Below are 25,958 nucleotides of genomic sequence, written 5' to 3'. Positions count from 1 at the left end.
ACACGCTGGACAAAAGGCCCGTCACGGCTTTCTGCAGGGTTTGACAGGCGCTCGGGGACAGGATCTATAGGGCCCCGATAAAGGGATGGGGCAAGGATGCACGGAGTGAGGATGCACGGAGCAGCAAGTGCTGGGCAAGCTCCTGCTTCGCAGGGCACCCCAAAAAGGGAAAGGGACAAGGACAGGTCCCCCTCCCCATGAGCAGCACCCCCAGCTCCTCTCTGCCCCTCCTCTGAAATAAAAGAGGGAGAGAATAGCTGGGTAAATACGCCGGATAAATAGGCTGGATAAATACCTGCTCTGTCAGCTTGCTGCCGTTATTATTTTAATACAAAGATTAAAAGAGGCGATTTAGCAGAAACAGGTGATTTGCCCCTGCAGCTGGCTGCGCCAGGCTGTGTTTTATTCACCACTTTGCTCCTCTCCAGCACACTCCAATTTCAACAGGAGCGATGCTTTTAAAGGAAGGGAAATAGGGGGAAAAAAAGAAAATCATCGGCATTTCGGTGAGCTCTCTGCAAAGGATTAAAGCTTGCTGCCGTCTGGGCTGAAGCGCACGGCCTCAGTCAGGATTCAGCCTGGAAGATTTATGGCCTTTTGACTGGCTTAATTGCACAATATTCTGTATTAAATCAGAGCAGGGAGCCCGGCGGGCACTGCCTGGGCATGCGGCCGCCTCCAACCCAGGCAGCAGCATGGATGGGCAACAGCAAAAAAAAAGGGGGGGGGAGAGAGCCCCCAGCTTTGCTCCTGCATTAAAAATTGTGAGAAGTGCCCCTTCTGCTCCGTCCCTGAGCCTTGCTGGCAAAAAGCAAGACCCCTAAAAACACAGTGATGAGGAGTGGGGTCCGGCGACTGCAGCGGGACAGGTGGTGGGGTTATTCAGACCTGCCTGGGCTGGCTGAGCAGGATTTCTTCGTTACACACACAGAACCGAGCTAGCACTACGCTATACTAGCTTGATATCGCCAAAAAAATGACTGTCTATCAGATGTTACATTTATCCTCCTCATTACTGTAAGAGGCAACAAAAATCTCCTCCTCCGGCCAGAGGAAAAGCCGGTTCCTCATATCAAAGCCCTGCCAGTTAAATATTTATCCGAGTGCCCGTCCCCACTTCCCCAGGACAGCTGGATTTTGAGCTTCGAGTCTTACTGATCTATTATTCTCTTTTTGGAGCACAAAGCAGAACTTTTTCGTACAACATAAAGCCGGGAAATTCTTTGAAGGGAGCTGGAGCTCAACACGCCCCCCCGGTACTGGCGCTCGGCAGAGCGGGTGCTGCGGGAGCAGCACGGGGAGCTAATTGCCGAGCTCCTCAAGGAGCTCCTGCTGCTCGTTAAGCCCTTCTGGTTCCTTCGTTTCCACCCTTAGGTTTCTCAGAGGATCACACGAGGACCACGGTCCGTCAGCCGATGGACTCAGGCGCACGGCCGGCACTGGGTGGCTTCACCCCCACCAGACGAGCAGGACCCATTTTGGGAGGCGATTCCCAAAAAAAGAAGCAGAGGAAGGGCAAAAAGCTGGGCAGCCCTAGGTAGAGGCTTGTTACGCTAATTACAGCGCTGCAAACCTTTCATCTCAGATGAAGCTAGGGGCACTTTTCCTCCGCGGGCCTCTCGCAGGCTGCCTCGGGGTGTGGTGAGCCGGAGCGCGCTCGGGGCGCAGCAGGTCTGGGGAGCTCTGGTCCAAAAGGAGGAGTCAGAGCAGAGCTGACAGCGTTTTGGGAAGCCTGCTCTCCTTCCCACCTCAGTCTCCATCTCCTAACTTCCAAGGAAGCCACCAGAGCACTCGGGTATGTGTGAGCTACACACGGCAGAGGCCAGGGAACCTCTTCATGCCTTCCCCACGGAGCCACATTTTGGAGACGGAGAGCACAGAGGAGCTCGAGCGTGGCCCCTGGGAGCCTCACGGCTGATGGCTGGCACATCTCCTGCTCAGCACCCACAGCCTCCGGCCCTCCCTGTGTCCTCCACGAGGCCAGGAGGCTGCATATCACATCACGGTGCCTGCAGCAGGAGCTCTGCTGCCTCCCCCCACCCCCAGGCATTAATTCTTATCTAAATTCAGCATCACGCTCCTCGCTCCCGAAGTGGCGAAAGGAGGCTCAACTTCTCATTAAAGGACACGGTGAGAAGTTTCTCTCCCAAGCATGTTAACGCTCCTGCCCCTTTTGATGGAGCACCGCAGCAGTAATTAACATTAATGACATACCTGAGGAGCGCCACAGCCCAGAGCAGGGGGATAATTGCAGCAGAGCGCCAGTTTGTTACGGAGGCTACCCGTCACTGTCAAGACGCGGTGTGCAAGCCATACTTCGAGAAGGCTGGAGACAATCCAGAAACTGTACGTGGCTCCACAGCCCTGACTCACCACCAAAGGCACTGAGATTGATCAGAAAGATGATTTGGGAGCAGAGAGGTGCTACTCGTTTTGCTCCCCAAGCTCCCACACTGCAACGCTCTCCGTGTTGCGGGAGCACCAGGCGGGTCTCTATGTTTTGGGACAGCACACCAGATGAGAGAAAACACCTAAAATACCGCATGGGGATTATTTGCATGGTTTGGCAGGGTCTCTGCTCTGCAAACATCAGAGCATTGCTCACCCCCACTGCCAGGAGCCCACTTGCACACCCCAGGTGGAGGTGTCAGAAGCACCAGCCATGCAGCGCTGTCTTGGTGCAGCTCCTTGGGACCCAGCAGGCTGGGAAATAATTGACCTGCGCAGTAGAGGTGCTGACTGGAGTGGATACAAGGGGAAAACATCCTCATGACAAGGGCTGCAGGGCAGCAGAAGGAGTGCCCCATCACTGGGTAGCACTACGAGCAGAGCAGGCTGCTCCGCACGGAGGGGGTGGTGGGGAAGACCCTGGGCCTAAATTTCTGCAAGACCGGGATGTGTTGGGTCTTTCCTCTGTGCCCAGAGAGCCCAGGTGGGATCTGCTTCACCCTGCACCCACAAAGGGTCTCAGCTGGATCAGCGTGCAGCCAGGAAGGGAGCAGGGGGTCCTTTTTCCAAACAAAATGTGGCCAATGCAAGGACAGCCAAGCTGGTGCAGGTCCTGGGAGAGTTTGCAGGTGAAAGCCCTGGCCTCGTAGCAATGATGCTGAGCACAGGAGAGCCTTTGGAAGAGTTGCTCAAGGACAAGCGACAAGGGAGATATCCTGTTCAGGGGGGATTTCTATGATGTGGAATGGAGAAACAACCACCCAAAACTGAAGGGGTGCTGAGCTTGAGAGCTGGGTGGCACTAGATGCTACAGAAGGAAATGGGTTTAGAGCCGGAAATAACACAAGGGAGAAAGAAAATGGATGTGTGCTCTGTCACCAACTATGAGGCACATCTTCACCCATCCAGGTTACGAAAAATGGTCTTGAAACCAACCTCAGCATCCACAAAGCTACCGGACCCATGGCTTCAGTCAGACTCAGCCACCAGAACACCAAACCCTACCCGAAGCGATGCCCTGAACGCAATCACAAAGACAGAGGGCAAGGAGATCTCCCTGAATAAATACACCAACTCCTTACCCTGCATAAAGCTGCCCTGAGCTGTACCAGCCTCCTCCTCACTGTCCAAGCCTGGCCCCACATGCACCCCAAAAACCCGAGCACCCTGAGCCTCCAGCAAGGCAAAGGCACCGCCGCTGGGAAGTGGAGGCAGATTTGGGGGTCACCTCTCCTTCACATGGATTTAGGGACAGAGAAGGCAGCCTTGGGGCAGGACACCCCAGGCAGGACACCCCGTGGCAGATGCTGCTTCCAAAAACATCCAAAAAAAACTTCAAGGCTTAACGTGGGGTTTCTCGTGCACTCCTTTAACCATCTTGCCTCATGTTCCCCATCTAATGGGTTTTTAAGACCTTCCACTCTGAGTTTGTTTGGTGTTGGGTGTTTTTTTCTTGACTTCTGGCTGATGAATAATCATTAACTATCCATGGAAGATTTAAATGGCCCGTGGAATTCATGGGGTATTAAATGGGCATTATATTATCAGCCACTCTAAATGTTTTGTTTCCGTTTCGAGCCCGTTCATGAGATGTTTATGGGTTGTGGATTTATGGAAGCCAGGGGATCTTTTTAGGAGTAATGTTCCGTACCCCAGCGTTACGGTCAACAGCTGGAGGCTCGGCGCAGGAAAATCTGAGGCTGTAAGCTCAGGAAGTTTAACCCCTGCTTCAGGAGGCTTCAGCATAGAGAAGGACTGAACCCTAGAAATGGGTTCTGAAACACAAAATGCAAGAAACCTCGCGAGGTTGCTTGGAACCTCACCTTGGACACCCCAGGTGAGGAGATAACGACCCCAAGGGACACCAGCATCCCTCTTGGGGCGTTGGATGGGTCCCACCAGACAGTGGTCTGCAAAGAGTTCATTGCATGGACACTGCCATAAGATAAAAATTGTCTGATAAAAGCTCCCAAAAAAGCCACTTCTTGCCCTGGGTCAGTAAAACATCAGCCACTGCACCCAGGGTGGAAAACAGCTACAACTTTGGCACTCCTCTGCTGGAGGAAAGGGTGAAAAAGAAAGAAGCTGCCTCTTTAATGCACTAATTGCTATCCTCAAACGCTAATGGGATTAGAAAGCAGGATTTACTGGTTGCATCCTGAAAATCATTAAGTGCCATTAGAGAAAATTAACCTCCCCAGCTCTCCGAGCAGCTTTGGGGAGCCCGGGTCCTTCTGCACCAACACGATGAGCCCCCCATCGGACACCAGCACTACAGAGCCCTATTAACGCTTGCTCCCTTTCCTCTATTAATTGAGTTTAATAATCCCCATGGGCTGCGGCTGGTGGTCAGGGACTGGGAATTAAAGTCACATTACCGGGGTGGCAGCAGGCAGGGGACACCAGAGAGGCCAGGCAGGGACCGATGAGGGCAGCAGGGACAGGGACATCACGGGGATGGGGACATCGAAGCCCATGCAAAAGCCATTTCTGATTTCCTTCCATCCATTGCCTGCTCTTCCCTCTTGGCTCATGCAAGGAAATCGAGGCTCCCTGTGGGAGATGGGGAAGAAGCAGCAGCTGGAAGGTTTTTGGTCCGTACACGTGTCCAACCTCACCCCAAAGCTGTGTCACCGCGACCTGGGGCGTGCAATGACCAGGCTGGAGATTAAGTGTCTTGGGGGAACGGAGGCAGCCCCACTGCTCCCCCCGGTGCCATGGGTGATGTCCTGGCCCTACTTACCGAGGGCAGACCTTGGGTCAGAGGCTGAAATCCCACCACAACTAACACGGGCAGCACGCTGCTCTCCACAGCTTCGCTCCCGTGAGCGTGGCGGTGCCGACTGGGGCTGGAGCAGGGTCAATACGGCCTCAGGTGCCCACGCAAGAGGGGAAGGAATCGGATCACTTCCAGAGACAGAAATCCATCTCTGTCCATAGCGGGGAGGAGGATGATTGCCCTCGTTTCTTGCCGTTGCCACTGCCACGGCTGCGGGGACACAGCAAGCGGCAGCACCACGATACACGTGGGGAGAAGGCTGCAGGGCTGCCCCCCAAAACCGAGCAGCCCACGGCCCCCTTTCTGGCACGGAGCAGTGGGGTTCTGGGCACGGCCACCAGAAGTACCCAAAGGGCCAGGGAGGGAGCGCGAGGCCGGCCCCGTTCCCTGCACTGCAGCAGCCTCTGCCGGCACCGAGCCGCAGAGCAGGAGGGAGCCGGAGCTGGTGCTGCAACAGCACTGGGGATGGAAAAATGGAAAAGGCCCTGGGGAGGGTTATAGAAAGGGGTGTAGAAGTTGCGCACATCTCGGCCAAAAGAGGATTTTTCCCATTTCTCTCTCGCAACCATGAGCGGCTCCAACAGACAGGCTGCAGGCGGCGATCCCACGCTGCAGAGCAGAACCCCACAGCACCCAGATCCATCAAGTGGCACGGGACGGCTTCAGTGATCCGCATCCCCAGAGCCCCTGGATGCTCCCCACTTGCCCCACGAGAGCTGGCACACAGCACGCCGCTCAGCAAAGCCATCCCCACCACGTGCTGCGTCCACAAAGGGTTCCCCAGCCTCAAGCTCCAAACCCTGCCTCGATGGGATGCCCAAACAGGAGCATCCCAAATCCCAACATTTTAAGACCCAGGATGCTTTTTGCATGGCATGAGGCCACCGCCCCCAGCCCCGATCCCCCAGGACACCCGCTTACTTGGGGGTGTGCGCCTCATCCACGCGGTGCCCCAGCTGGAACTCATGAGACTTGCTGCGGTGCAGGGCAGTGAAGCCGGGCAGGAGGTGGATGAGCTTGCGCGACGCCGGCGGCGGCGTCCCGGGGGGCTTCAGCTTGTTCCCGCGCCGCAGGGGCGGCGTGCCAGGGGGCGTCATGGTGGTCACGATGTTGGGGGTGCGCGGCGGGGTGTGAGCCACGTGCCGCTGGCGCGGGGAGGGCGGCAGGGAGCGGTGGCCGGATTCCACGGGCGGGCACAGCCCCGGGTGGCCCTCCACGGTCAGGCGGTCCACATGGGTGTAGAGGGGGCCGTGGGACGAGCCGGCGTGGCAGTGGTGCTGCGCGCACTTGGGAGGGGGCTTGGGGCTCTGCGAGAGGTGCGTGCGGATCCACTGGACGGGCTCCGGCGGGCAGCCCGGCTGGTTCTCCTTCCCCGGCTCCGCCGTGGGCCACTGGATGGTCCAATCCTGCTTGGAGAGGCTGCCGCCTGCGACAGAGCACACACACGGCCATGTGGGGGATGCCCCGTGGCACCCGGACCCCCTGCCCCGTCCTGGTGGGACCCAACACACCCCAAGTCCTTGGGGACAAGAGGGGATCTGGGTGCAAACCCAAGCACCAAGCCCCACCATGAGCCGCCACCATCCCAAAGCACCACTGGGGATGGGGGACCCATTGCAGCACTACCATCTCTTCCCATTCACTCAATTTACAGAAAGGGGGGAAAAAATATAAAAAAATATTAAGCGTGGCTCCTCTCAGCTCCTAATTATTAGTCTGCACCGGTGCAGAGATGAGTAAAGACCTGTCAGCGCTGACTTCAGAGCACCAACGTGATGGAGCGGATGCAAGCTCCCCGCCCCGACTTCTTTTGATCGCCACCTCTAAGAAAACCAGCATAAAAAATGTAATCTCTTTATTTTAAAAAGGCTCCTTCCCCCATCCCTTTTTCGGTTATTAATTGCCTGTCCTGTTATCTACCCGTGCCTTTTCAAGGGGGGATGTTTTATTTCAAGCTCATGAGGGTGGAAAAATAAAAGAGGAGAAGGCTTTTGAATGGAAAGCTTTGGGATTAGATTGATAAAGCTCCAGGGGAAAAGGGGCTGAGGAAGTGGTTTTTTGTTTTGTTTTTTTTTTTTTGGAATTGTTCTCCTGAAGCAGAAAATAAAGCCAGCGAAAGTGGCAATCCTATAGGAAAGCCTCACCCTGCAGCCCCTCAGGACAGTGTGCACCAAAAGCTGGAGGAATTGCAAGAGCCCGGGGGGTGCAACGCTTTGAAATTAATCCTCCTGCAAGCTCCTGAACCCCCCAGCCCCATAAAACAGCCCACAATACAGCGATGTGCAAGCCTGCATGCATGTATGCAAATCAGGGAGCCCCCCATTGGCTGCTCTACGTGCATAGATTTACATAACTCAGAGCTGCCCGGATGCTGCAGCCCTGCACCGCCACCTCCAAACCGCAGCAGCAATTAGCGGTAATTAAGGAAGGAGAGACGAAGCCGACCCAGGGTCCCGCTCCCACATCGCCCCCCGGCTCGGGTTGCCCTTTCGCTTGCTGGCTGCCCGTGTTGGAGCACGGCTGATGTGCCCGAGAGCAAAAATAGCCACTTTTTGGGTGCATCAGGGCTAAAAATACCGCGGATCAGCTCGGGAAAGGTATTTTCGACAGTGGCTTCCACACACGCCACAGGTACCGGGCACGCCGCTCGACGGGATACGGCTCAACCGAGAGCGTGCTTTAGAGGCAAAAATAACAAAATCCCCGAGCTCTTACTCCTGCAGAGCGCGTGAAGCCCTCGCTGGTTCCTCCAAGAAACCCCACTTCCTCCGAGGGCTCCCTCGGGTGTTATTGCCACTCTGCCCGAGGGGGTTTCCACGTGGGAAATCAGGGAGGAGTGAGCACAAAAATCACATTTTTCCTCCCCACATGTCCCCCACAATCTCCTTGCCCCACAGCAAACACCACCAAGGTGCTCACCCAAACCCCATAAGCAAACACCACCAAGATGTTCACCCAAACCCCGTGAGCACAGTACCGGCCAGCAGCTGAGCGTCCCCGTAGGGATGCTCTGGATGTACGTGCCCACCTAGCGAGGGGTTTTCAGTCCCCACGTCTGTCCCCATCACTCAGTGCCAGGCATCTCGAGAAGGGCATGGGCTGCAGGTGAGCAGAGAGGCTCATATGGGGCAGACACAGCCAACCCCGTACGCCTTCACTGCATCCCACAGCCTCGTGCTCTGCCCTCAAACCTCGCGGGATCCTCAGATGGCAATGCAAGACCCAGGGAATAATTCTCCCTGGGGATCAGAGGGACAGAGCTGTCCCCAAAGCCCTCACCCTGCCCTTTTCCTTCCCCCAAATCAGCAGTCCCAGGACCAAATGGGAAGCCAAAACCCACAAAACTGCAGCCCAGTGCCACCCCCGTGGTCCCACCGCAGGGACCAGCTCTGCACACCCACACACCGCGGGTGCTGCGGCTTTCCAAGGGGGCAGCCCTCGGCTTTCCCCCAAAACGAGGATGCTCACCACTTTATATCACACCCCCCCTTCTCCGCTCTGCACCTGATTTATTTATTTAAAGAGAGTTGCACTCTTCAAGCCAAAGCTTCCCCCGCAAGCAGCAGGTTTCAGGCAGAATTTTGGACCGATCCCTGCCTGGCAGAGCCCACAGCCCCTTCCCCATCCGGATCTGTCCCTGCCTGACCCCGCTTCCCGAGGCCAGCAGGACCCACGGATGCCCAGCACGGGATCATTGATCCCCGTAGGACCATTAATCACCTCCCCGTCACACGCCACCAGCTCCTCGAGCCACGGGGGCACCGCTCGGCTCTTACTTAATATTAAATTAATCCTGCTCCGAGCCCAAACGCGACGCCTCAGCTGCTAATAAAATCCTGCTGCCAGCGCGCAGCTTCGCAGCAGAGAAAAATCCAATACGGGCTTGTTAACACGATAAAGCCGGGTTTTAATATAGGGTTGCTGCTCGCTGTATGCAATACAGTAACTCCTGTGGTCCGTGAGCTTTTCCAGGGATTTTTCTGACACGGGTGGAGCTGCCCCAAGGATGCTCGGGCCAAGGATGCTCAGGCTGGGAAGGGTTCCCCGTTTACCAAACCCCATCGCGATTCCAGCACTCAACCAGCGACCTGCTTCCTCCCTCCCTCCTTCCCCAGCCCCCATTTCCACAGAGAATTGGCCTGGGAAATTAGCTGTCTGTAATTAACAACTCAATAAATGGAGATTGATGGAAAAGGTTAATACCGTGCCTTATTCCTGCTTTATTAATACTAATCTCGGCTCCTAGAAATCGACCACCGGCGCACTTGCAAAGAAATTACATGATGTTTTAAAGAGGCAGCGACTTGCCTGCTAATTATATTTCCAGGCTAGGCTTGTCCCTGGCTTTGCACGGAGCTAAGACAGACACAAGGGAGCTGAGAGCTCAGCACCACTCTCACCCACCGGCCCCCAGCGAGCATCCTCAGCCCCCTGGCTACTAAGGGACCCGGTCCCAAAACCCCAAAGCGTGGGGCTTGATGCTGCTGACCGCTCCGTTTCCCTCCCCATTGGGTTTTACACCCGGACAGGGGTAAAACACACAGCTTTTTGGTGGCAGCCCCATTCCTGCTGCCCCTCGGATGGGCAGGGGGACACAAATGCTCTGCCTGGACCACGGCACGACCCTCTACAAGGGACAAACCCCAGGACCTGCCACAAATCAGGGCCATTGGACCTGGCTCAGGCCATCGGACCTGTCTCATGCCGTCCACTGGACGATGCAGCAGGGATTTCCGAAGGCTCACATTTCCAAGGCATTTCCAAGGGGGGGAATTCCCTCGGCGGAGAGGGATTATCAGAGAGATTATCGGAATATCGGAGAGATTTGGTGAAAATGCCAAAGGGAAGAGGGCGGGAGGAGAGGCGGGAGCCGGATTTGGGGAGTGCAGTGGTGGGGCTGTGCAGGGAACGTCAGGCTGTGGGAAGGGGGTGCTGTGCCCTACGGGGGGGGCTGCTCTGCAACAAAACCCCACCAGGTCCCCCCCTCGCCACCAGTCCTGTCCCCAGGAGCCTGCGGACCGGACTCATCCTCCCGCCCCCCCCCCCCGGGATGCTTTACGAAATGATGCACTGGGGGGGTGGGAGCAGCTGCGGAGGGGGGCCTGGGGGGCTCCAAACCCCCCCGGGACGGACGGGCGGACAGACAGACACATCCCACCTGCACCCTGCCCGCAGCCCGCTGCCAGCCCCCGAGGATGCTCAGCGGCTCCCGCGGAGCTCTGCTGCCACCGCCCGGGCGCCCGCCAGCCTCGCACCTCGGCCGGCTCCTGCGGGGGGGGGGGGGGGGCAGAGCTCAAACCCTCCCCAAACGCCCCCCAAAAAATAAAAAAAATAAAAATTAAAAATAACCCTGCTTGGAGCACTGCGGGAAGCCTGGGGGGGTCTCAGCCTCCCTCTCCAGCAGCCCCCACGAGGAGGCGGGTGATGTCCGCTGCTGGCACGCAGATTTGGGGGCACAAAAGGGGGCTCCTGGCCCGATTTAGGATCACAAACCCGAGCGGTGCCCCCTGGGTGCCCCCAGGACACGAGCGCAGGGTGCAGACCTGACTCACCGGACTTGTGGACGCTGCGCAGGCAGGAGAGGGAGGCGTTGAGGCGAGCGCACTCCTCGCTGTTGGCCCCAAACTTCTCCACGGTCTCGCAGACCTGGTCGTCGGTCATCTCCAGCAGCTCCTCCAGGCTCAGCTGCCCGGGGGCGATTTCCTGCCAGGAGTGAGAAAAAGGGGGAAAAAAACGTCCTGGGGCATCTGCTGATAAGTCAGTGCCTTGGGGCGCACAGGGAAAAAGCCAGACCCTCCTCCTGGGGATTTGGAGATTCCCTCTGTCCTATATGCACGGGAGATGCTACAGCCTGAGCCTCAGGATGGTCTCAGGCACATCCAGACCCCGCTCAGCACCGGGACATTGGGGTTTGCCACCAAATCCTGCCCCATCACCCACAGCTTCCTCGCAGGCTTCCTCTTCCTGAGCGCATCGGGGTGCCAGCCCCCAGCTGCACCCATTACTCACAGGGACCCAGGGCATGGCCAAAGGTTTTGGGGGGACCTTGTGGATGCCTCCTTCACCAGAAACAGCAGTGAGATGTTCCCAGCTTCAAGGGACAGCCACGGGGTGGACCCAGCCAGCACCTCCCTCGCAGCACCTTCCCATGCAGAGAAAAAATTTGGTCCCCCTGCCTCCCCACCCCATTCTCTACCACCAACCCCAACCTGCTACAGGGGTCCCGTAGCCCAAAAATGTTGCTCCAAGACACTTTCCATCCTGGGAAACACTACCCTCTTGCCAAACTTTGCTGGAGGATCCCACAGCAAACCTCCCAGCCGTGCGCTCGGTGCCCCCGCCTCACCTCCATCACCTCCTTGCGGATGTCGACGATGCGGAACCAGTGCAGGAGCTGGGGGAAGCCTTCCAGCTTGGCATTGCGCTCCTGCAACGCCACCTTCCTCTTGCAGGAGAGCTGCCGGCTGAAGTACTTGACCAGCTTGCTCTGGAAGAGGAGGGGAAAGCCCCATGGAAGCTTTTTTTCCTCCCCCTCCCCACGCTGGGTCTCCAAGGGGGCCGTTTCCCACCTTTCCCAGCTCCTTTATCCCCAACCCTGCGCGTCTCCGCTCTGCGGGCTGACAGCCCTCACCCCCAGGGACCCCAGTGCAAGGGGGTGAGGGGACAAGAGGGACAGGACACCCCTTCTCCCATGCTGCTCACCCACCACCCAAAAGATGTGCTCCCCACCGCCATACCCAATCTCAGTGCAGAGACCACCCAAAGCACCCCACTTTTGGGGCATCACTGGGTCCAACCGCTTGCTCCCTGTTCCTACAAAAACCCAACCCCATCAGCACCTCCTTCCTCCCACCCCATTGCAGACCCCACAGCCACTGGGACCCCTTTGCCCGGCTGAGCATCCCCACAAGCCTCCCACGACGGGGACAAAGCCACCAACATGTGTGCGAGCGAAGGCTGACAGCTCCTGAAATAAAGCCTCTGAGCGACTGGCCTGGTTTCTTGGAGATGTGGAGCAGAGCCCTGCTCGCTGGAAACCTGCTGGGATTTCCCACTCCTGCTCTCCAGCTGGGAGATTCCCCGCCGCCGGCAGCGCTAGATGGTGCTGTGCCCCTGCCCAGCGCCCGCAAACGCGGCCTCGCCACCCCAAAAATAGATGAGCCGAGAGCAAAACATCGCAACGGCCTGGAATAGAGGGAGCCCCGGCCCTGGGGAGGGGTGCATGTCAACAGCTAGGGGGAAAAAGCAAAAATCAGCCCCCTTGCAGGGACCCAGCCATTGCCCTCCTTCCCCAGCCCCTTGTGCCAGGTGCTCCTCTCCCGGGCGCAGCGAGTGCCAAGCCCCAACGGGTCTGACAGCCCCAAAAATGGGGCTTCATCACCAAAAATTAACGCCCAAAGCAAAGCCATGGAGAGCTAACCAGGAATCACAGGGAAAGCTGTACAGAGTCCTGCCGGGGCTCAGCACGGTCCTGCACAGCTGGGGGCATCACCTGTGGGTCCCCCAGGGGTGCTTTTTACAAAGCCGCCCTCCTAGCACGGAGCACGAAGGGTTTGGGGAGCACCCTGCCCTTTTTCCCCCCCTCAGTGGGGCTCAAGCAGCTTGGGGGCACAGAGGCACACCCCAAAGCTGCCCTGAGCCGACAGGAGGGCTCGAAGGCACACAGCAGCTCCTGCCCCACAGCCGCACACATCTACACCAAACCAGCAGGAACACACCAGGAAAGTCCTCCCAAAAATCCCCTCCACCCCAACGTCCTGCTCATCAGCAGCTCCTGCAGGCTGGGGAAGCCGCCAGGCTCAGAGCCCAGTGGGAAGCAGAGGGGATGCCCGAGGTGCTAAAATCAGGCTCCTGGAATGGGGACAGAGCCAGGAACTGGGGCAGAGCCCCCCCGAGGTGCCGCTGCCGCCGTGGCAGAGATGTACCAGGAGCTGAGAACTGATGGGGAAAGGATGGGGTGAGGCTCCCATGGAAGGCAGCATAAAGCTACACCTCTCCTGCAGGCACACTTCTATTTCAAGCTCCAGGTAGGGGAAATCAGCCCCACTTGCCCCTTGAGAGGGCAGAGGCACCTTCGTTAGCACAAATGAGGGCGCAGGTGGGACACCAAGCACATGCAGATGCTCCCATGGGGCTGCACAAACCATGGGTAAACAAGCTCAGCGCACCTCTGTGCCACATCCCAGGTGTCCAGAAACACTTCTCATGTTGGCGAGCCGGGATGGGAAGGGAAGTGGCTGGGAGGGACGGCACGCCACGCTTGCCTCTTGCTCCTGGTGCCACCAAGCCATGGCTCGGCCGTCCCCGCGCCCTGCCAGGCAGGGAGGTGCTAAACGCACCTCTGCCAAAAAGGCCGGATCCTGCCTTGCAATCCTGACGCTGTGTGGTCCCCTCCAGCCTTCCTGTGCCTCGGTTTGTCCGTCTGCAGAATGGGAAGCTGGGCGAGGAGGGCACCCGGGGACAAGTGCTGGGGTGCCGCTAGCTGCGGGGTGTGAGCCCCAGGTGGTGTTTGCTGTCGGGGGACACCAGAGCCTGCAATGCCCCGTGAGCACTTGGTAGATGGGAAAATATGGGTGTATATACGGTGCGTGCATGTAGCTATACCCATCCACATGCATTTTATATGTGTGCATTTTATATATACGTGTATACCTATGTGGGTGCTGTACCGGGTGATATACGTGCCCGCTGGCCGCCTCTCCCGCTGCAGCAGGACCCAAAAGCAGGGCCAGGGTGGGCAGCAGCAGTGTCCCCACTAATGTCACTCCCTTGGGACCCTGGGTGACAGCAGCTATGCTGTGGCCACCTCTGCCACCTGCAGAGCCTCCTCGAGCAGCACCGGGGACTTCCAGCCCTTTTGTCACCCCCATCAGGATTTCCCCCGCAGCATCACCCCAAAACATGATGAGCGAAGGCACCCAGCAGGTGCCAGCACCCAGAGGGAGGGCGGCTCAGCATCGGGGACAGAGCTGGCCCCCACCCTGCCTGGAGGCTGGGAAAGGTGGCAGAAAATCCACCTGCAGGAGCATGAGGTTAACGCTGATCCCCTTTGTGTGGGGTCTGGCCATGCCAGACATCACCATGCCTGTGGAGCGCACAGGTTTTGGACACACACAGGGATGCTGCAGGTCTCGGTGGGGAAAATGCTTCCAAATTCAGAGGCTCAGCCTCTGCCCTGGGACGGGGCAGCCCCAGCCCAATGGGAGACGCCTCCCATGGGATAGGAACTGGGACCCTCGCTCTCCTGGTGCCGCAGCAACGGAGCAGATGCTGTCCCAAGCCGAGCGGCTCCTCCCCGATTCCCCCGATGGCTTGTTACTGCAGACATGCCGGCAGCACGGGGGAACACCTTGCCACCCGGGTGTTTCCCTCTCCAGGCTCTTTCGAGCCCTGCTAGGCTTGCACGCCACCTCGGGCTCTGAGCATCATTTATTTCAAGCACTGCTAAATGCTCCCTGGGGCTCTCCCACGAATAAACCCGAGCTGCCCCGAGTTCCCACCAACAAACCCCCGAGTGGTGCACGGAGCTGAGCCCTGCTCCAGCTCGATGCACTGGGGTTTAATTAATGGCAAAAGGGATCTCGGCATCTGCTCCGAGATGGGACACATCTGGCTTTGACCGCTCCAAGCACTGGCAGTATTTCTGCCCCCAGCACCCAGCCACTTTGTGGTCGCTTGAGCAAAACTTCCCTGTGAAGCCAAACACTCGTTCTTCTGCTCCCCTGGTTTATTTTTGCCCTCTTTCCTTTGCTCTCAGCCCTAATCATTGAGTACCCAAGCGTTGCCCACCCCACAGCATCCCCTCTCCACGGGGATGCTGCTCTCCCTCACTCAAACGCCGCGGCAGGGCGTTAAAACCAAACACAATGATTTGTGTCGGACGGCACCAGGGCCGGACCCTTTCAGACAGGTCCCACAAGCTCCAGCTCACGCCGTGGCCCTGCAGCACCCCAAAACCCAAATATAAGGGTGCAAAGCCAGAGTGCCAAGCTCGGGAAGGGGAACGGAGCCGCTCGCTCCCAGCCGGCGCTCCCTGCTCCGATGCTGCTCGGACCCAGGTCTGCGCAGTGCGGCGTCGGGCAGTGTTTCGGTTGCAGCCACTGCCTTGGTTTTGGCCAGAGCCAGTCCCAAGGTGCAGGCAGGACCTAAAAACCTCCTGGCACCGAGCGCTGCCACCGAGCCCAGGCCACGGGCACCGGTACCCATCCAGGAGGGACGCTGTATCCCGGGGAGTTAGCGGCTCCCCGCGCAACCACAGCACAGGGAAGATGGGCACTTGCGTGTACCCCAAAATTATTTAAAATGAATGAGCAGAAGCACCGCTCTGAATCCTGCAAAACCAGGATTTGGAAAAAAAAAAAAAAAATACAATGGTGGCTTCACCCCTGTGTTGTTGCAGCTGGGTGGGAAGGGAAGCAGCGCCAAGCGGTGCCTCCGCACCTGCGTCACGTCCTTGGGATGTGGCGGTGGCGGCGGCGGCTCAGGGCCACGCTGGGCTCCTGCTTACGCTGGTGGAAACCCAGGACAATGCCGTCGGGGTCCCTGGGGTCCCCGGAGCCAGGCCGGACCCACACCAACGTGCCCAAACTGGGAACCTGGTCCCAGCTCCATCCGTTGTCACTGCCCTCCTGGAAATCGCCTGCTTTCTGTGCAAGGGGTAGAAGAGCCAAGCCTGGGGAACGAGGTGCTGGGGATCCCGAGGCTCCTGTCCCTCGGTGCGTGCTGGTGCTGGACAGACACTTCCCTGCCAGTGCCCAGAATTTATGGGGCAGCTCCCAGGGTTTTCCCCCGGCCACCTCCGAACCTGCTTTGCCCACGTGCAGGAGGCAGGGACGCGGTGTCCCTGCAGGGGATGGCTTTGCCACACTCTTCATCTCCATCATCTTCATCAGTCCAGTTCGCAAGAGGCAGGTGGGAACTCGTGAGCGGTGCCGACCCTCATTTGGAGCGGGAGGAACACCGGGGTGCCCCTACACCGCGCCGCTCACCGGGCCTCCGGCCAGGACCACGTGGGTGCGACCACGCAGGATGAAATCCCACCGTCCTGCATCGTCTGGTGAATCTGAATCCTCCTGCACATCCCAGAAGTGCTGCTCGGCCCCAGGAGGTGGCTGGGGACACTGCCCGGCTTGGAGAGGTCCAGGAGCGCAGCGCATCCCGCCCCGCGGCACACACATGGGGCGCGGAGCCCACCGGGGAGCCGCACACGGGGGGACTCCGCTGCTGCCCTGGAGCACCCCAGGAAGCTGCAGCATCCCACGGGAGGAGGTGGCACCGCATCCCCAGCCACCGCGGTCCCTGGCCCCGCGCCCTCAGAGCTGCTCAGCGGCCGCAGTATTTCGGTTCTGCACCAGGATGGAAAGCAACAGCCAAAAAACCTGAGCGGGGCACGGCTCCGAAATCCCCCCGGCCGCAGCCTCTGTGCTTCCCCACCTATGAAAATCAGCAGCTGTAGTAAATAAATCCTCTCCTCTGCTCCCAGGGGCTGCACCTGCACAGGGGGGGCCTTGGGACTGCGCAGGATCCGACCCCGAGGCCTGTACATAAGGTACACAGAGCCGGGATGCTTCCAGGCTTCAGAAACCCCTTTCGAATCCCTCTCACTGCAGAGGGATGGGGTCCCCCCTCATGCCCCCTGCCGCAGATTCTGGGACCCCTCTGCCCCGCGGGGCCACCGGAGCCATGGAGGATTTCCCCCTCGGTGCCTTGTGCGCCGGGGGAGGCCGGAGGCTGCGGCGGAGGAGCCGGGGGCGAGGATGCTGGTGAGGGTGCTGGTGAGGGTGCTGGTGAGGGTGCTGGTGAGGGTGCTGGCCTCCCGCAGCGGGGCAGGGAGCCGGGGGCAGGCTGCGGGTGGGCAGGGGGCTGCTGCTCGCCGGGATGGGGGCGGCTTGGGGGGAAAAGGGGGAGCCGGGGGGGGGGGGACGAGGCCAGGCCGGGGGGGATGCGGGAGGCAGGGCTGCGGGCCGGGAGGCTGCGGGGCGGTGCGGCCAGGCCCGGGGCTGGTGGAAGGGGCCCGGGGAGGGCTGGGGGAGGCTGCGGCCGGCCTGGGGGTGCCGGGGGGATGCGGGGTGAGGGGGGTGGGGGATGCGAAGGCCGGGGGCCGCTCCCGGCGAGCAGCGCTCGGCTGCCACCGGTCCCACCTCGGGCCACCTGCAGAGCGCGCAGCCTCACTCGGCCGCTCCGCACCGCTCCGCACCCCGCTCCGCACCGCAAGGCTCAGCACCGCAAGGCTCAGCACCGCTCCGCACCGCACCGCACCGCACCGCAGCGCCGCGGGGGAGCCCGGTGCGATGCCCGTGGGGGGGGGGGGGTGGAGAACGGGGAGGAAAACAGGAGGAGGGGGAGCACGGGGGTGGGGGGGGGGGGATGCTCGCCGGGCCCCTACCTCCAGGGTGCGGATCTCCTTCTGCGTGAGGTCGTTGGAGGCGGCGCACTTGGTGCGGAGCCCCTCCAGGTTGGAGATGCTGATGTCGATCATGTTCTGGACGAGCTCGCACTGCTGCAGCGCCTTCTGCAAACTCAGCTGCTGCTGCTCCTCGCTCCTCGTCATGTTTTCCTCATCCATCGCTCGCCGCGCCCCCCACCCACCCCCCCCCGACCCCACCCCACCCCTCCGCCGCGGTTCGGCCCCCCCCCGGCCCCCGCCCCCCCCGCCCCACAGCTCAGCCCCGCTCCGCCGCCCGCAGCATCGCGGCCCCGCGGCGCCCCCCCGAGCCCTGAGCGCGGCCCCGCGGCGCCCCCCCGAGCCCTGAGCGCGGCCCCGCGGCGCCCACCGAGCCCTCAGCGCGCCGCCGCGGCCGCCTCCCCCCGGGCGCGGCGGGGCGGGGGCGGGGGCGGCGCGCTCCCGGCACCGCGGGGCCGCGCTCGCTGCGCGCCGCTCCGCGCGCGACCCCCCCCCCCCCCGCACCCCTCCGCACACGCGCGCGCCCGCGCACGGACGCGCGCACCCGCACACGCGCGCACACGCGCGCACCGCACCGGCACCGCGGAGCTGCGGGGAAAGGGGGGGGGGGACCCGGCTGGGGGGGGTGCGGGGCAATGGGGGGCAACGGGGGGGCAATGGGGGGGCAGTGGGGGCTGTGGTGTAAAGGGGGGAATGGGGAAATGGGGGGCACGGGGCAATGGGGGGGGCAATGGGGGTAATGGTGCAAAGGAGGGCATGGGGTAATGGGGGCATGGGGCAATGGGGGGCCAGTGGGGGGGCAATGGGGAGCTATGGTGCAAGAGGGGGGGCACGGGACAATGGGAGAGCAATGGGGGGCTGTGGTGCAAAGGGGGGGCATGGTGCAATGGGGGCATGGGGCAATGGGGGACAATGGGGGGCTGTGGTGCAAAGGGGGGGCGTGGTGCAATGGGGGCATGGGGCAATGGGGGTGCAATAGGGGGCTGTGGTGTAAAGCGGGGGCATGGGGAAATGGGGGGCACGGGGCAATGGGGGGGCAGGGAAATGGGGGGCCATGGGGGGCTATGGTGCAAAGGGGGGGGCACGGTGCAATGAGGGACACAGTGCAATGGGGGGGCAAGGGGAGCTATGGTGAAAACGGGGGGGCATGGTGCATTGGGAGCATGTGGCAATGGGGGGGCAATGGGGGGCAATGGGGAGCTATGGTGCAAGGGGGGGCATGGTGCTATAGGGGCACGGTGCAATGGTGGGCACGGGGCAACAGGGGAGCAATGGGGGGCATGGTGCAATGGGGGGGGACAATGGGGGTCTACGGTGCAAAGGGGGGCATGGTGCAATGGGGAGCACGGTGCAACGGGGGCGCACGGTACAATGGGGGGGCCACGGTGCACGGAGGGGACCACTAGTGGGTGACATTGGTGGTAGGGGGGGGTGGTTGGAGCAGGTGATCTTGGAGGGCTTTTCCAACCTTAATGCTTCTAGGACTCCATGAAAGGGGGGGGGGCATGGTGCAATGCGGGGGGCGTGCAGTGCAATAGGGGGCTGCAGTGCCATGGGGGGGCATGGTGAAATAGGGGGCTGTGTTGCAAAGGGGGGGGGGGGGGCATATTCTAAAGGAGGGGGTCATGGTGCAATGGGGGGGCCGTAGTCTAAAGGTGGGCTATAATGTAAAGGGGGGCATGGTCTAAAGCGGGGGGGGCACAGTGCAATTGGGGGCTATAGTGCAAAGGGAAGGCCATGGTGCAAAGGGGGCCATGGTGCAAGGGGGGGCACAGGGCAATGGAGGGGCCGTAATCTAAACGGGGGGCACAGTGCACTGGCAGAACGTGGTGCAATGGGAGATCCTCCCACACTGGGGGCCCTGATACAACCGGGGGGGGTCCTGCTGCAGTGGGGAGTTCCTTCTGCAACAAGGGGGGGGGGCACTGCTGCAGTGGGGGCTCTGGCACAGCAGGGGGGTCCTGCTGCAGAGGCCCCCAGGCTGGCAGCGCTGTGCGTCGCTGCGGGCAGGAGCAGCAGGTGCAGCAGCAGGGGGGTGCAGGGGATGCGCACCCCCAAGGGCCCAAGGAGATGGGTGCTATGGGCACCTGTGCTGCAGCCCCACTGCGGAAGGAGCAGTGCAGGATGGGGCAGGGGGAGAGGCACCCCTAGGGGGGAGGTGGGAAGGCTGGGGGGGGATTTGGCCCGAAACTGAGCAAAACCAACTCAAAAGAAGAATGGCAAGTGGCTTCTTTGCACGCGTGGCCGCTCGCCCTCCTTCCCACCAGCTCCTGGCATTGTGATGCTACACCAGGTGCCACAGCAGGGTTTTAAATACTGAGGTTGCTTTTTTTTTTGGGGGGGGGGGGAAGCAGGCCCCCCTCCTTCCCCATGCTTTGAGGCCATGGCGGTGTCCCCAACACCTGCAGAAAGCAAACAATTCCCTCAGCCCTGCGCGCATCCCAGATCTCCATATCCCAGCATCCGGAGCCGATTCCTCCCTATAGAAGCCATTTGGGGGTTCAGCCCCTATAGGCGATACCCGGTGCTGGCCAAAAGTGGCCAAGATGGGCCAGTGAGCTCGGGAGCAGCTCTGCCTGTCCCAGCCACCCCATTTCACCTTCACAGGGCTTTCACTTTCTGGGTACGTATTTCACTTTCTGGGGTACCTGCGCCCGACGTCTCCACTCTGTGGAGAGCACAAAGCTAACCCCAAGGGGCTTTATGCAGCACTTACACCTGCTGCCACTCCTAGCACGAGTTAGGATGTAGGTTACGAGGTCTGAAATTGGCCGGTCGGCACTTTGTTCGAGGAGAAGCTTTAATTTAGATGCTTACCCGAGGAGCTCGTGCTGGAACGAGCACACACATCCCCTTTCCTCCTCCTCACAGGCGAGCTGGTCCCTTGCAAGCAGCAACTCTGCCTTTAACAGTGGCAATAAACAGGTCGGAGGGATTTTATGGGAACCTCAAGATGGGAGTGATGCAAACGGAACTCCCCAGCACCGCAGCTCGGACATACGGGGCTGTCCAGGAGACCCTACAGGTGGGCGCCCATCCCATAGATCAGCTCTTTCACAAGCTGGGCGAGCATGCCAGAAACGCGGGCAGAGCTGCACCACCCCAGGGCGGATATTCTGGATATTTGGCACATCAAGGTGCCGGGATATCTCACCCAAAAGAGACGGAGCCGTTCCCTTCTTGCCGAAGTGTTTGGGAAGGAGCAGGGCGAAGGCGAGCGGTCTGCAAAGCGCCCCAGAGCCCGTGCTGGGAGGAAAAGCCATGTGCTTCCCTGGACCCCCCCCCAACCCCAGCTGGGGGCAGCCTCCACCTGCTCTGGGGGCTTTCCCTCCAGGAATAGGGGAGCATTCCCCCGGCTGTGGGCAGCCTCTGAAGGCAGCGATAGCCAGAGACATAAATACCGCCCGAGCTCGAAACACAGCGCAATTCCTGGCATTTACGGGGCATGGGTTAAAAAAAAAAATAAACCCCGCTGAAATTTTCTCTCCTGATGTCTTCTGTGGTTAGACACGCCTTTTGATAACCAAAACGGTTTGCAGCAGCAGATGTTTTTTTCCTAAAACACCCCGGCTAGAAGCACAGCCATTTCTGTGCTCCCAGTGCCGAGCGCAAGGGAGGGGAGGACAGGAGGGTCCCATGCGGCTCAAAATGCTCCCCTGCACCCGCTGCCCACACGCTGCCCTTCCATCAATTTGGTGGCTTCCAGAGCAGGAAAATACCCAGGGTCCTGGTAGCTGCCCCTTAAAAAATAAAATAATAAAGTGGAAAAAAATAAGGAAGAATAAAATAAGTAATAAAATAAGGAAGAGGAAAATAAAGAATAAAAGAAAGAATAATAAAATGAAGAATAAAAGAAAGAGGAAAAAGAATAAAAGAGTAAAATAAATAAAAGAAAGAAGAAAAGAGAGAAGAAAAATAAAAGAATAAAAGAAAGAATAAGAAAAGAGAAGAGAAGAGAAGAGAAGAGAAGAGAAGAGAAGAGAAGAGAAGAGAAGAGAAGAGAAGAGAAGAGAAGAGAAGAGAAGAGAAGAGAAGAGAAAATAAAAGAAAAGGAAAGAAAAGGAAAGGAAAGAAAAGAAAAGGAAAGAAAAGGAAAGAAAAGGAAAGAAAAGGAAAGAAAAGGAAAGAGGAATAAAATGCAGGGAGGCAAAAAGGTAAGCAGGTGCCGAGCCGCCCCAGCACACCCCACACCACGTTTCCCCAGGTAAAAACAGGCCTGGGACTGGGGGGACGAGGCATGTTTTCCTATGGCACGGCCTCGGACAGCCTGAATTATTCATTTCCTTCTCGATCGGTGTCTGGATTTTGTAAACGGGCGAGATGTGAGCGTTGTTACTCGGCAACGTCAACCGCTTCATTCCTTAACCAGAAGTCGTTCCCAGCAGGACCCGCTCCTACCGACGCGCCTCGTGGTTCCTCGGCTCACCTGTGCCCCCTCTCCTGCCCAGCTGCGAGCCCGGACCCTCTTGGCACCGGCTCCATCCCCACTGCCCCCTGAAATCCCCCTGAGACCCCTGCCCGCCTGTCCCCTTCCCAAAGCAGCATCCTTGGGGGGCCAGGGGGGCAGCCATCAATTACACATTAAACTGAAAAATAAGGGTATATATTGTGGAACCGACCTGGTCAGCCCACAGCTGAGGTCACCCATGAGAAATATGGTGGGGAAATACCACGGGGGGCTGCAAACTTTGCCCCCAGCGGCAGAGTGCGCCTGCCCCCTCCAAGGCTCAGCCTGGGCTGCAGATGTAGTGTTGGCATGGGGGGGGGGGGGGGGGGGCGGAATGCCTGGAAAATTGGGGTTTGAAGGGCCAGAAGCCTCCCAGGTGAACACCAGCTCCAGCTCCACGTCTCACACCCCGTGTCCAGCTGCCACCCCACGCGTGTTTGGGGTTTTCTATAGGGTTAGACCTGGAGCTCTTCCCTGGGGGGGCAACGGGATGTCCCTGGTACGTTTTTGCCCGTCAATACACATCCTAGCGCTTCTGCTGGTGGATTACCTTCTTGAAACCTGGGCTCCCCAAGACAGAGCATCTCCTTTTCCTCCTCCATCCACCCCAAAGCAACACCCGAGCACCCCACCGGCCACTTTAGGCTGTTCCCCCCGGCCCCCCACCCCATCCCAACCCATCCCACAAACATGGGGGTCAGCAAGCAAACCCTCAGCCGGGCAGCCCCGGGAGCTGGCGGGGCCCATCCTGGCACCCCTCATGGCCGAACCAGCCAGATTTAAGGCCACTGGACCCCAACCCACCCCACAGTAGCCCCCCACCACGCACCGCCCCACAGCCGCCCCCTGGCACCCATGCGTGCTGCCGACGGGGGGGGGGTGGGGGTAGGAGGGGCCTTCCCATTCCCGCTGGATGCCCACCAGCGGGGGGCAGCCCCACAGCCGCCACCCCCAGACCCGTCCCTGTCCCCAGCCCTGTCCTCAGCCCTGTCCCCATCGCTGTTCCCGACCCCCCCGGCCCCATCCCCGGCCCCCCCCCGGCCCAGCTCTCGCGAGGCCCCGCGGGGAAGATGGCGGCGCCGGGCGGGAGGAACCTGCCCTGGTGCGGGCTGGCGGCGGGGCTGGGGATGGGGTTTGGGGAGGTTTTGGGGGGAGTTTTAGGGGGGCTGCGGGTGTGGAGGGGGGATATGGGGGGTCGGGGCCCCGGGCTGATCCCCGCTGTCCCACGCAGGGTGGAGAAGTACCGGCCGCGGGAGCTCTCCGAGCTGGTGTCGCACCGGGACATCCTCAGCACCAGTGAGTAGCGGGGGGACCCCCAGCACCAGCACCCCCATCCCCAACAGCACCCCCCTACCCGCACCCCCAGTAACCCCCCATCCCCACCGGCACCCTCAGCACCCCCCCCCATCCCCATCAGCGCCCTCCCACCAGCACCCCCTACCCCTCCCAGCACCCCCCCAGCACCCCCCCATTCCCTCCAGCACCCTCCCATTTCCCCCACCACCCCCACCACTCCCCCAGCACCCCCCATCCCCACCAGCACCCCCACCAGCACCCCGTCATTCCCCCCACCACCCCCCCAGCACCCCTCATTCCCCCCAGTACCCCATCGTTCCCACCACCCCCACCCCCAAACTCCATCCCCCCCCACCAGTACCCCCCCAGGGATGCCGTGGCCACACATTGCGCTCAGGCTTGCCCCAGAGCACCCCCCCGCCCAGCCCCCTGTGCCCCCTCCCCAGTCCAGCGGTTCATCAGCGAGGACCGGCTACCCCACCTCCTCCTCTATGGCCCCCCCGGCACCGGCAAGACCTCCACCATCCTGGCCTGCGCACGGCAGCTCTACCGGGAGCGGGAGTTCAGCTCCATGGTGTTGGAGGTAAGGGGGGGGCACCCAGCTTTGGGGTGAGAGGGGGAGCCCTGCACCCCCGCTGCTATCTCTGTCCCTCCAGCTGAACGCCTCGGACGACCGGGGAATCGACATCGTCAGAGGGCCCATCCTGAGCTTCGCCAGCACCAGGACCATCTTCAAGTAGGCTTCCCCGTGCCTCGGGGGGCGGTTTTGGGGTGGGCAGTGGGGAAGTGGGAGCTGGGAGCGTTCCTGGGGCCCAGGCTGGGAGGAGGCACCTCCAGCCCCCCTTCTCCAGCCCCAGCCCGGCAGCTCCTGAGGGGTGGGTTGGGACCAGATCCATCCCCTTCTGCCCTGTCTCAGGAAAGGCTTCAAGCTCGTCATCCTGGACGAAGCCGACGCCATGACCCAAGACGCCCAGAACGCCCTGAGGCGAGGTGAGGGGCACCTGGGGGGGGCTCGGCGGCACCCCTCGAGCCTTCCCCGTTCCGCGAGGCTGCGGGGGCTCCATCCAGCTCCTCTCCTCCTTTGCAGTGATCGAGAAGTTCACCGAAAACACCCGCTTCTGCCTCATCTGCAACTACCTCTCCAAGATCATCCCTGCGCTGCAGTCCCGCTGCACCCGCTTCCGCTTCGGGCCCCTCACCCCGGAGCTGATGGTGCCCCGGCTGCAGCACGTCGTACAGGAGGAGGGGTGAGCTGGGGGGGCTCCGCCGCGCCCCCCTCTCCCCCTGCCCGTGCCCCAGGGGCTGGAGGCCACGGAGGCGCTGAGCCGGTCCTGCTGCAGCCCCCATCTCGCCTTCCAGGGTAGATGTGAGCGAGGACGGGATGAAGGCGCTGGTGACCCTCTCGAGCGGCGACATGCGCCGAGCCCTGAACATCCTGCAGGTACCGACCGTGGCTGCGGGAGCTGGTGCCTCGTGTAAGCTGGCACCTCGGTGGGCCCCGCGAGCGGGGAGCTCTTCGTCCCTCCTCCACCTCCTCTTCCTTAGAGCACCGCCATGGCCTTCCGGAAGGTGACGGAGGAGAACGTCTACACCTGCACGGGGCATCCCCTCAAGTCCGACATCGCCAACATCCTTGACTGGATGCTCAACCAGGACTTCTCCACTGCCTATCGCAGTATCCTTTTCCTTCTGCCTTGGGTTTAATCCCCGTTGCCATAAATCCTTCCTTTTTGCCGGGGCTTCCCATCCTCCTGGTCCGGCTGGGGTAGGGCTGGCTTCACGCCGCTCGCTGGGGAGGGTCCCGCTCCCATCGGGGTTGTTGGATCCTGCAGGGAATATGTGTAAGGATCCCCTTCACTCACCGCCATCTCAGAAATCACAGAGCTGAAGACGCTGAAGGGCTTGGCCCTGCAGGACATCCTGACCGAGATCCACCTGTTTGTGCACAGAGGTAGAGGTCTGCGGGGCCAGCTCCTGGCTCGCCGCCCCAAAAAGCCGCCCTAACTCACGCCGCGTCCTTCTTCCCGCAGTCGACTTCCCACCCTCGGTCCGCATCCAGCTGCTGATCAAAATGGCAGACATCGAGTGAGTGCCCGCTCCCACCCACAGCCCGGTCATGGGGGGCTGCCAGGCCCCTACCGCACCGTGCCCAGTCTCCGCGGCTGCTGGGGACACCCGCAGCCCCCACGCCCCCATCCCTGCTCACTATCCGTGCTCTTGGCTTGCTCCATCGGGGTGCCAGTGCTGGTGCAAGCCGTTAAACTTCCCCTGCCTCCTGCCGCAGGTACCGGCTGGCTGCTGGCACGAGCGAGAAGGTTCAGCTGAGCTCCCTCGTCGCGGCTTTCCAAGTCACCAGGGACCTGATCGTGGCCGAAGCCTGAGCCCGGCGGGGTGGCTGTGAGCGTCCTGGCCTGCAGGGCATCCTGAGCAGAAACCCGAGGCGACCGTCATCAGCTCCGTGCAGCTTCGTGGTTCCTCTTTGCACGCCCTGGGCCCCCACCTGGGGCGTGCCAGAGCAGCCTGTTTTTATACGCTTCACCGGGAAATGCAAACATCTCTAACGCCAAGCAGGCTGTGTGGTTTTT

At 60.6% G+C, this 25,958-nt stretch overlaps 2 protein-coding genes across 6 annotated transcripts in view; one reads left to right on the top strand and one right to left on the bottom strand.

Moving 5' to 3' along the window:
* The window catches only part of KSR2 (kinase suppressor of ras 2), a 59,215-nt gene extending 41,417 nt beyond the window's left edge, over window positions 1-17,798 (bottom strand). For all 5 annotated transcript variants that reach the window (XR_005825133.1, XM_040577261.1, XM_040577264.1 and 2 more), the window contains exons 1-4: window positions 17,613-17,798; window positions 11,574-11,714; window positions 10,780-10,930; window positions 6,149-6,653 (exon numbers count right to left, since the gene is read on the bottom strand). Coding sequence is in view for 4 of the 5 variants with exons in the window: in XM_040577261.1 (XP_040433195.1) it covers window positions 6,149-6,653; window positions 10,780-10,930; window positions 11,574-11,714; window positions 17,613-17,792 (977 nt within the window). In the remaining variant the exon portion in view is untranslated. The remainder of the gene's footprint in view (window positions 1-6,148; window positions 6,654-10,779; window positions 10,931-11,573; window positions 11,715-17,612) is intronic.
* A 5,272-nt stretch (window positions 17,799-23,070) lies between these two features.
* Window positions 23,071-25,940, top strand: RFC5 (replication factor C subunit 5). Its single transcript, XM_040577198.1, has 11 exons — window positions 23,071-23,179; window positions 23,309-23,373; window positions 23,820-23,956; window positions 24,030-24,109; window positions 24,290-24,363; window positions 24,461-24,620; window positions 24,733-24,814; window positions 24,919-25,048; window positions 25,247-25,324; window positions 25,404-25,458; window positions 25,658-25,940. Exons 1-11 carry the CDS (start codon window positions 23,148-23,150, stop codon window positions 25,752-25,754), a joined length of 990 nt encoding a protein of 329 aa, XP_040433132.1. The 5' UTR covers window positions 23,071-23,147; the 3' UTR covers window positions 25,755-25,940.
* The last annotated feature ends 18 nt before the right edge of the window (window positions 25,941-25,958 follow it).

This window comes from Cygnus olor, chromosome 17 (assembly GCF_009769625.2).
Source record: "Cygnus olor isolate bCygOlo1 chromosome 17, bCygOlo1.pri.v2, whole genome shotgun sequence".
In the NCBI taxonomy this organism is placed as follows: Eukaryota; Metazoa; Chordata; class Aves; order Anseriformes; family Anatidae; genus Cygnus; species Cygnus olor.
This window is presented reverse-complemented; position numbering and strand designations above follow the sequence as displayed.

Excerpts from the sequence above, each read along its gene's own strand:
- RFC5 (XM_040577198.1), top strand. The coding sequence starts at position 23,148 with ATGGCGGCGCCGGGCGGGAGGAACCTGCCCTG. Across the intron at positions 24,110-24,289 it reads AGCACCAGGACCATCTTCAA|GAAAGGCTTCAAGCTCGTCA; the intron begins GTAGGCTTCCCC and ends GCCCTGTCTCAG. Across the intron at positions 24,364-24,460 it reads CCAGAACGCCCTGAGGCGAG|TGATCGAGAAGTTCACCGAA; the intron begins GTGAGGGGCACC and ends CCTCCTTTGCAG.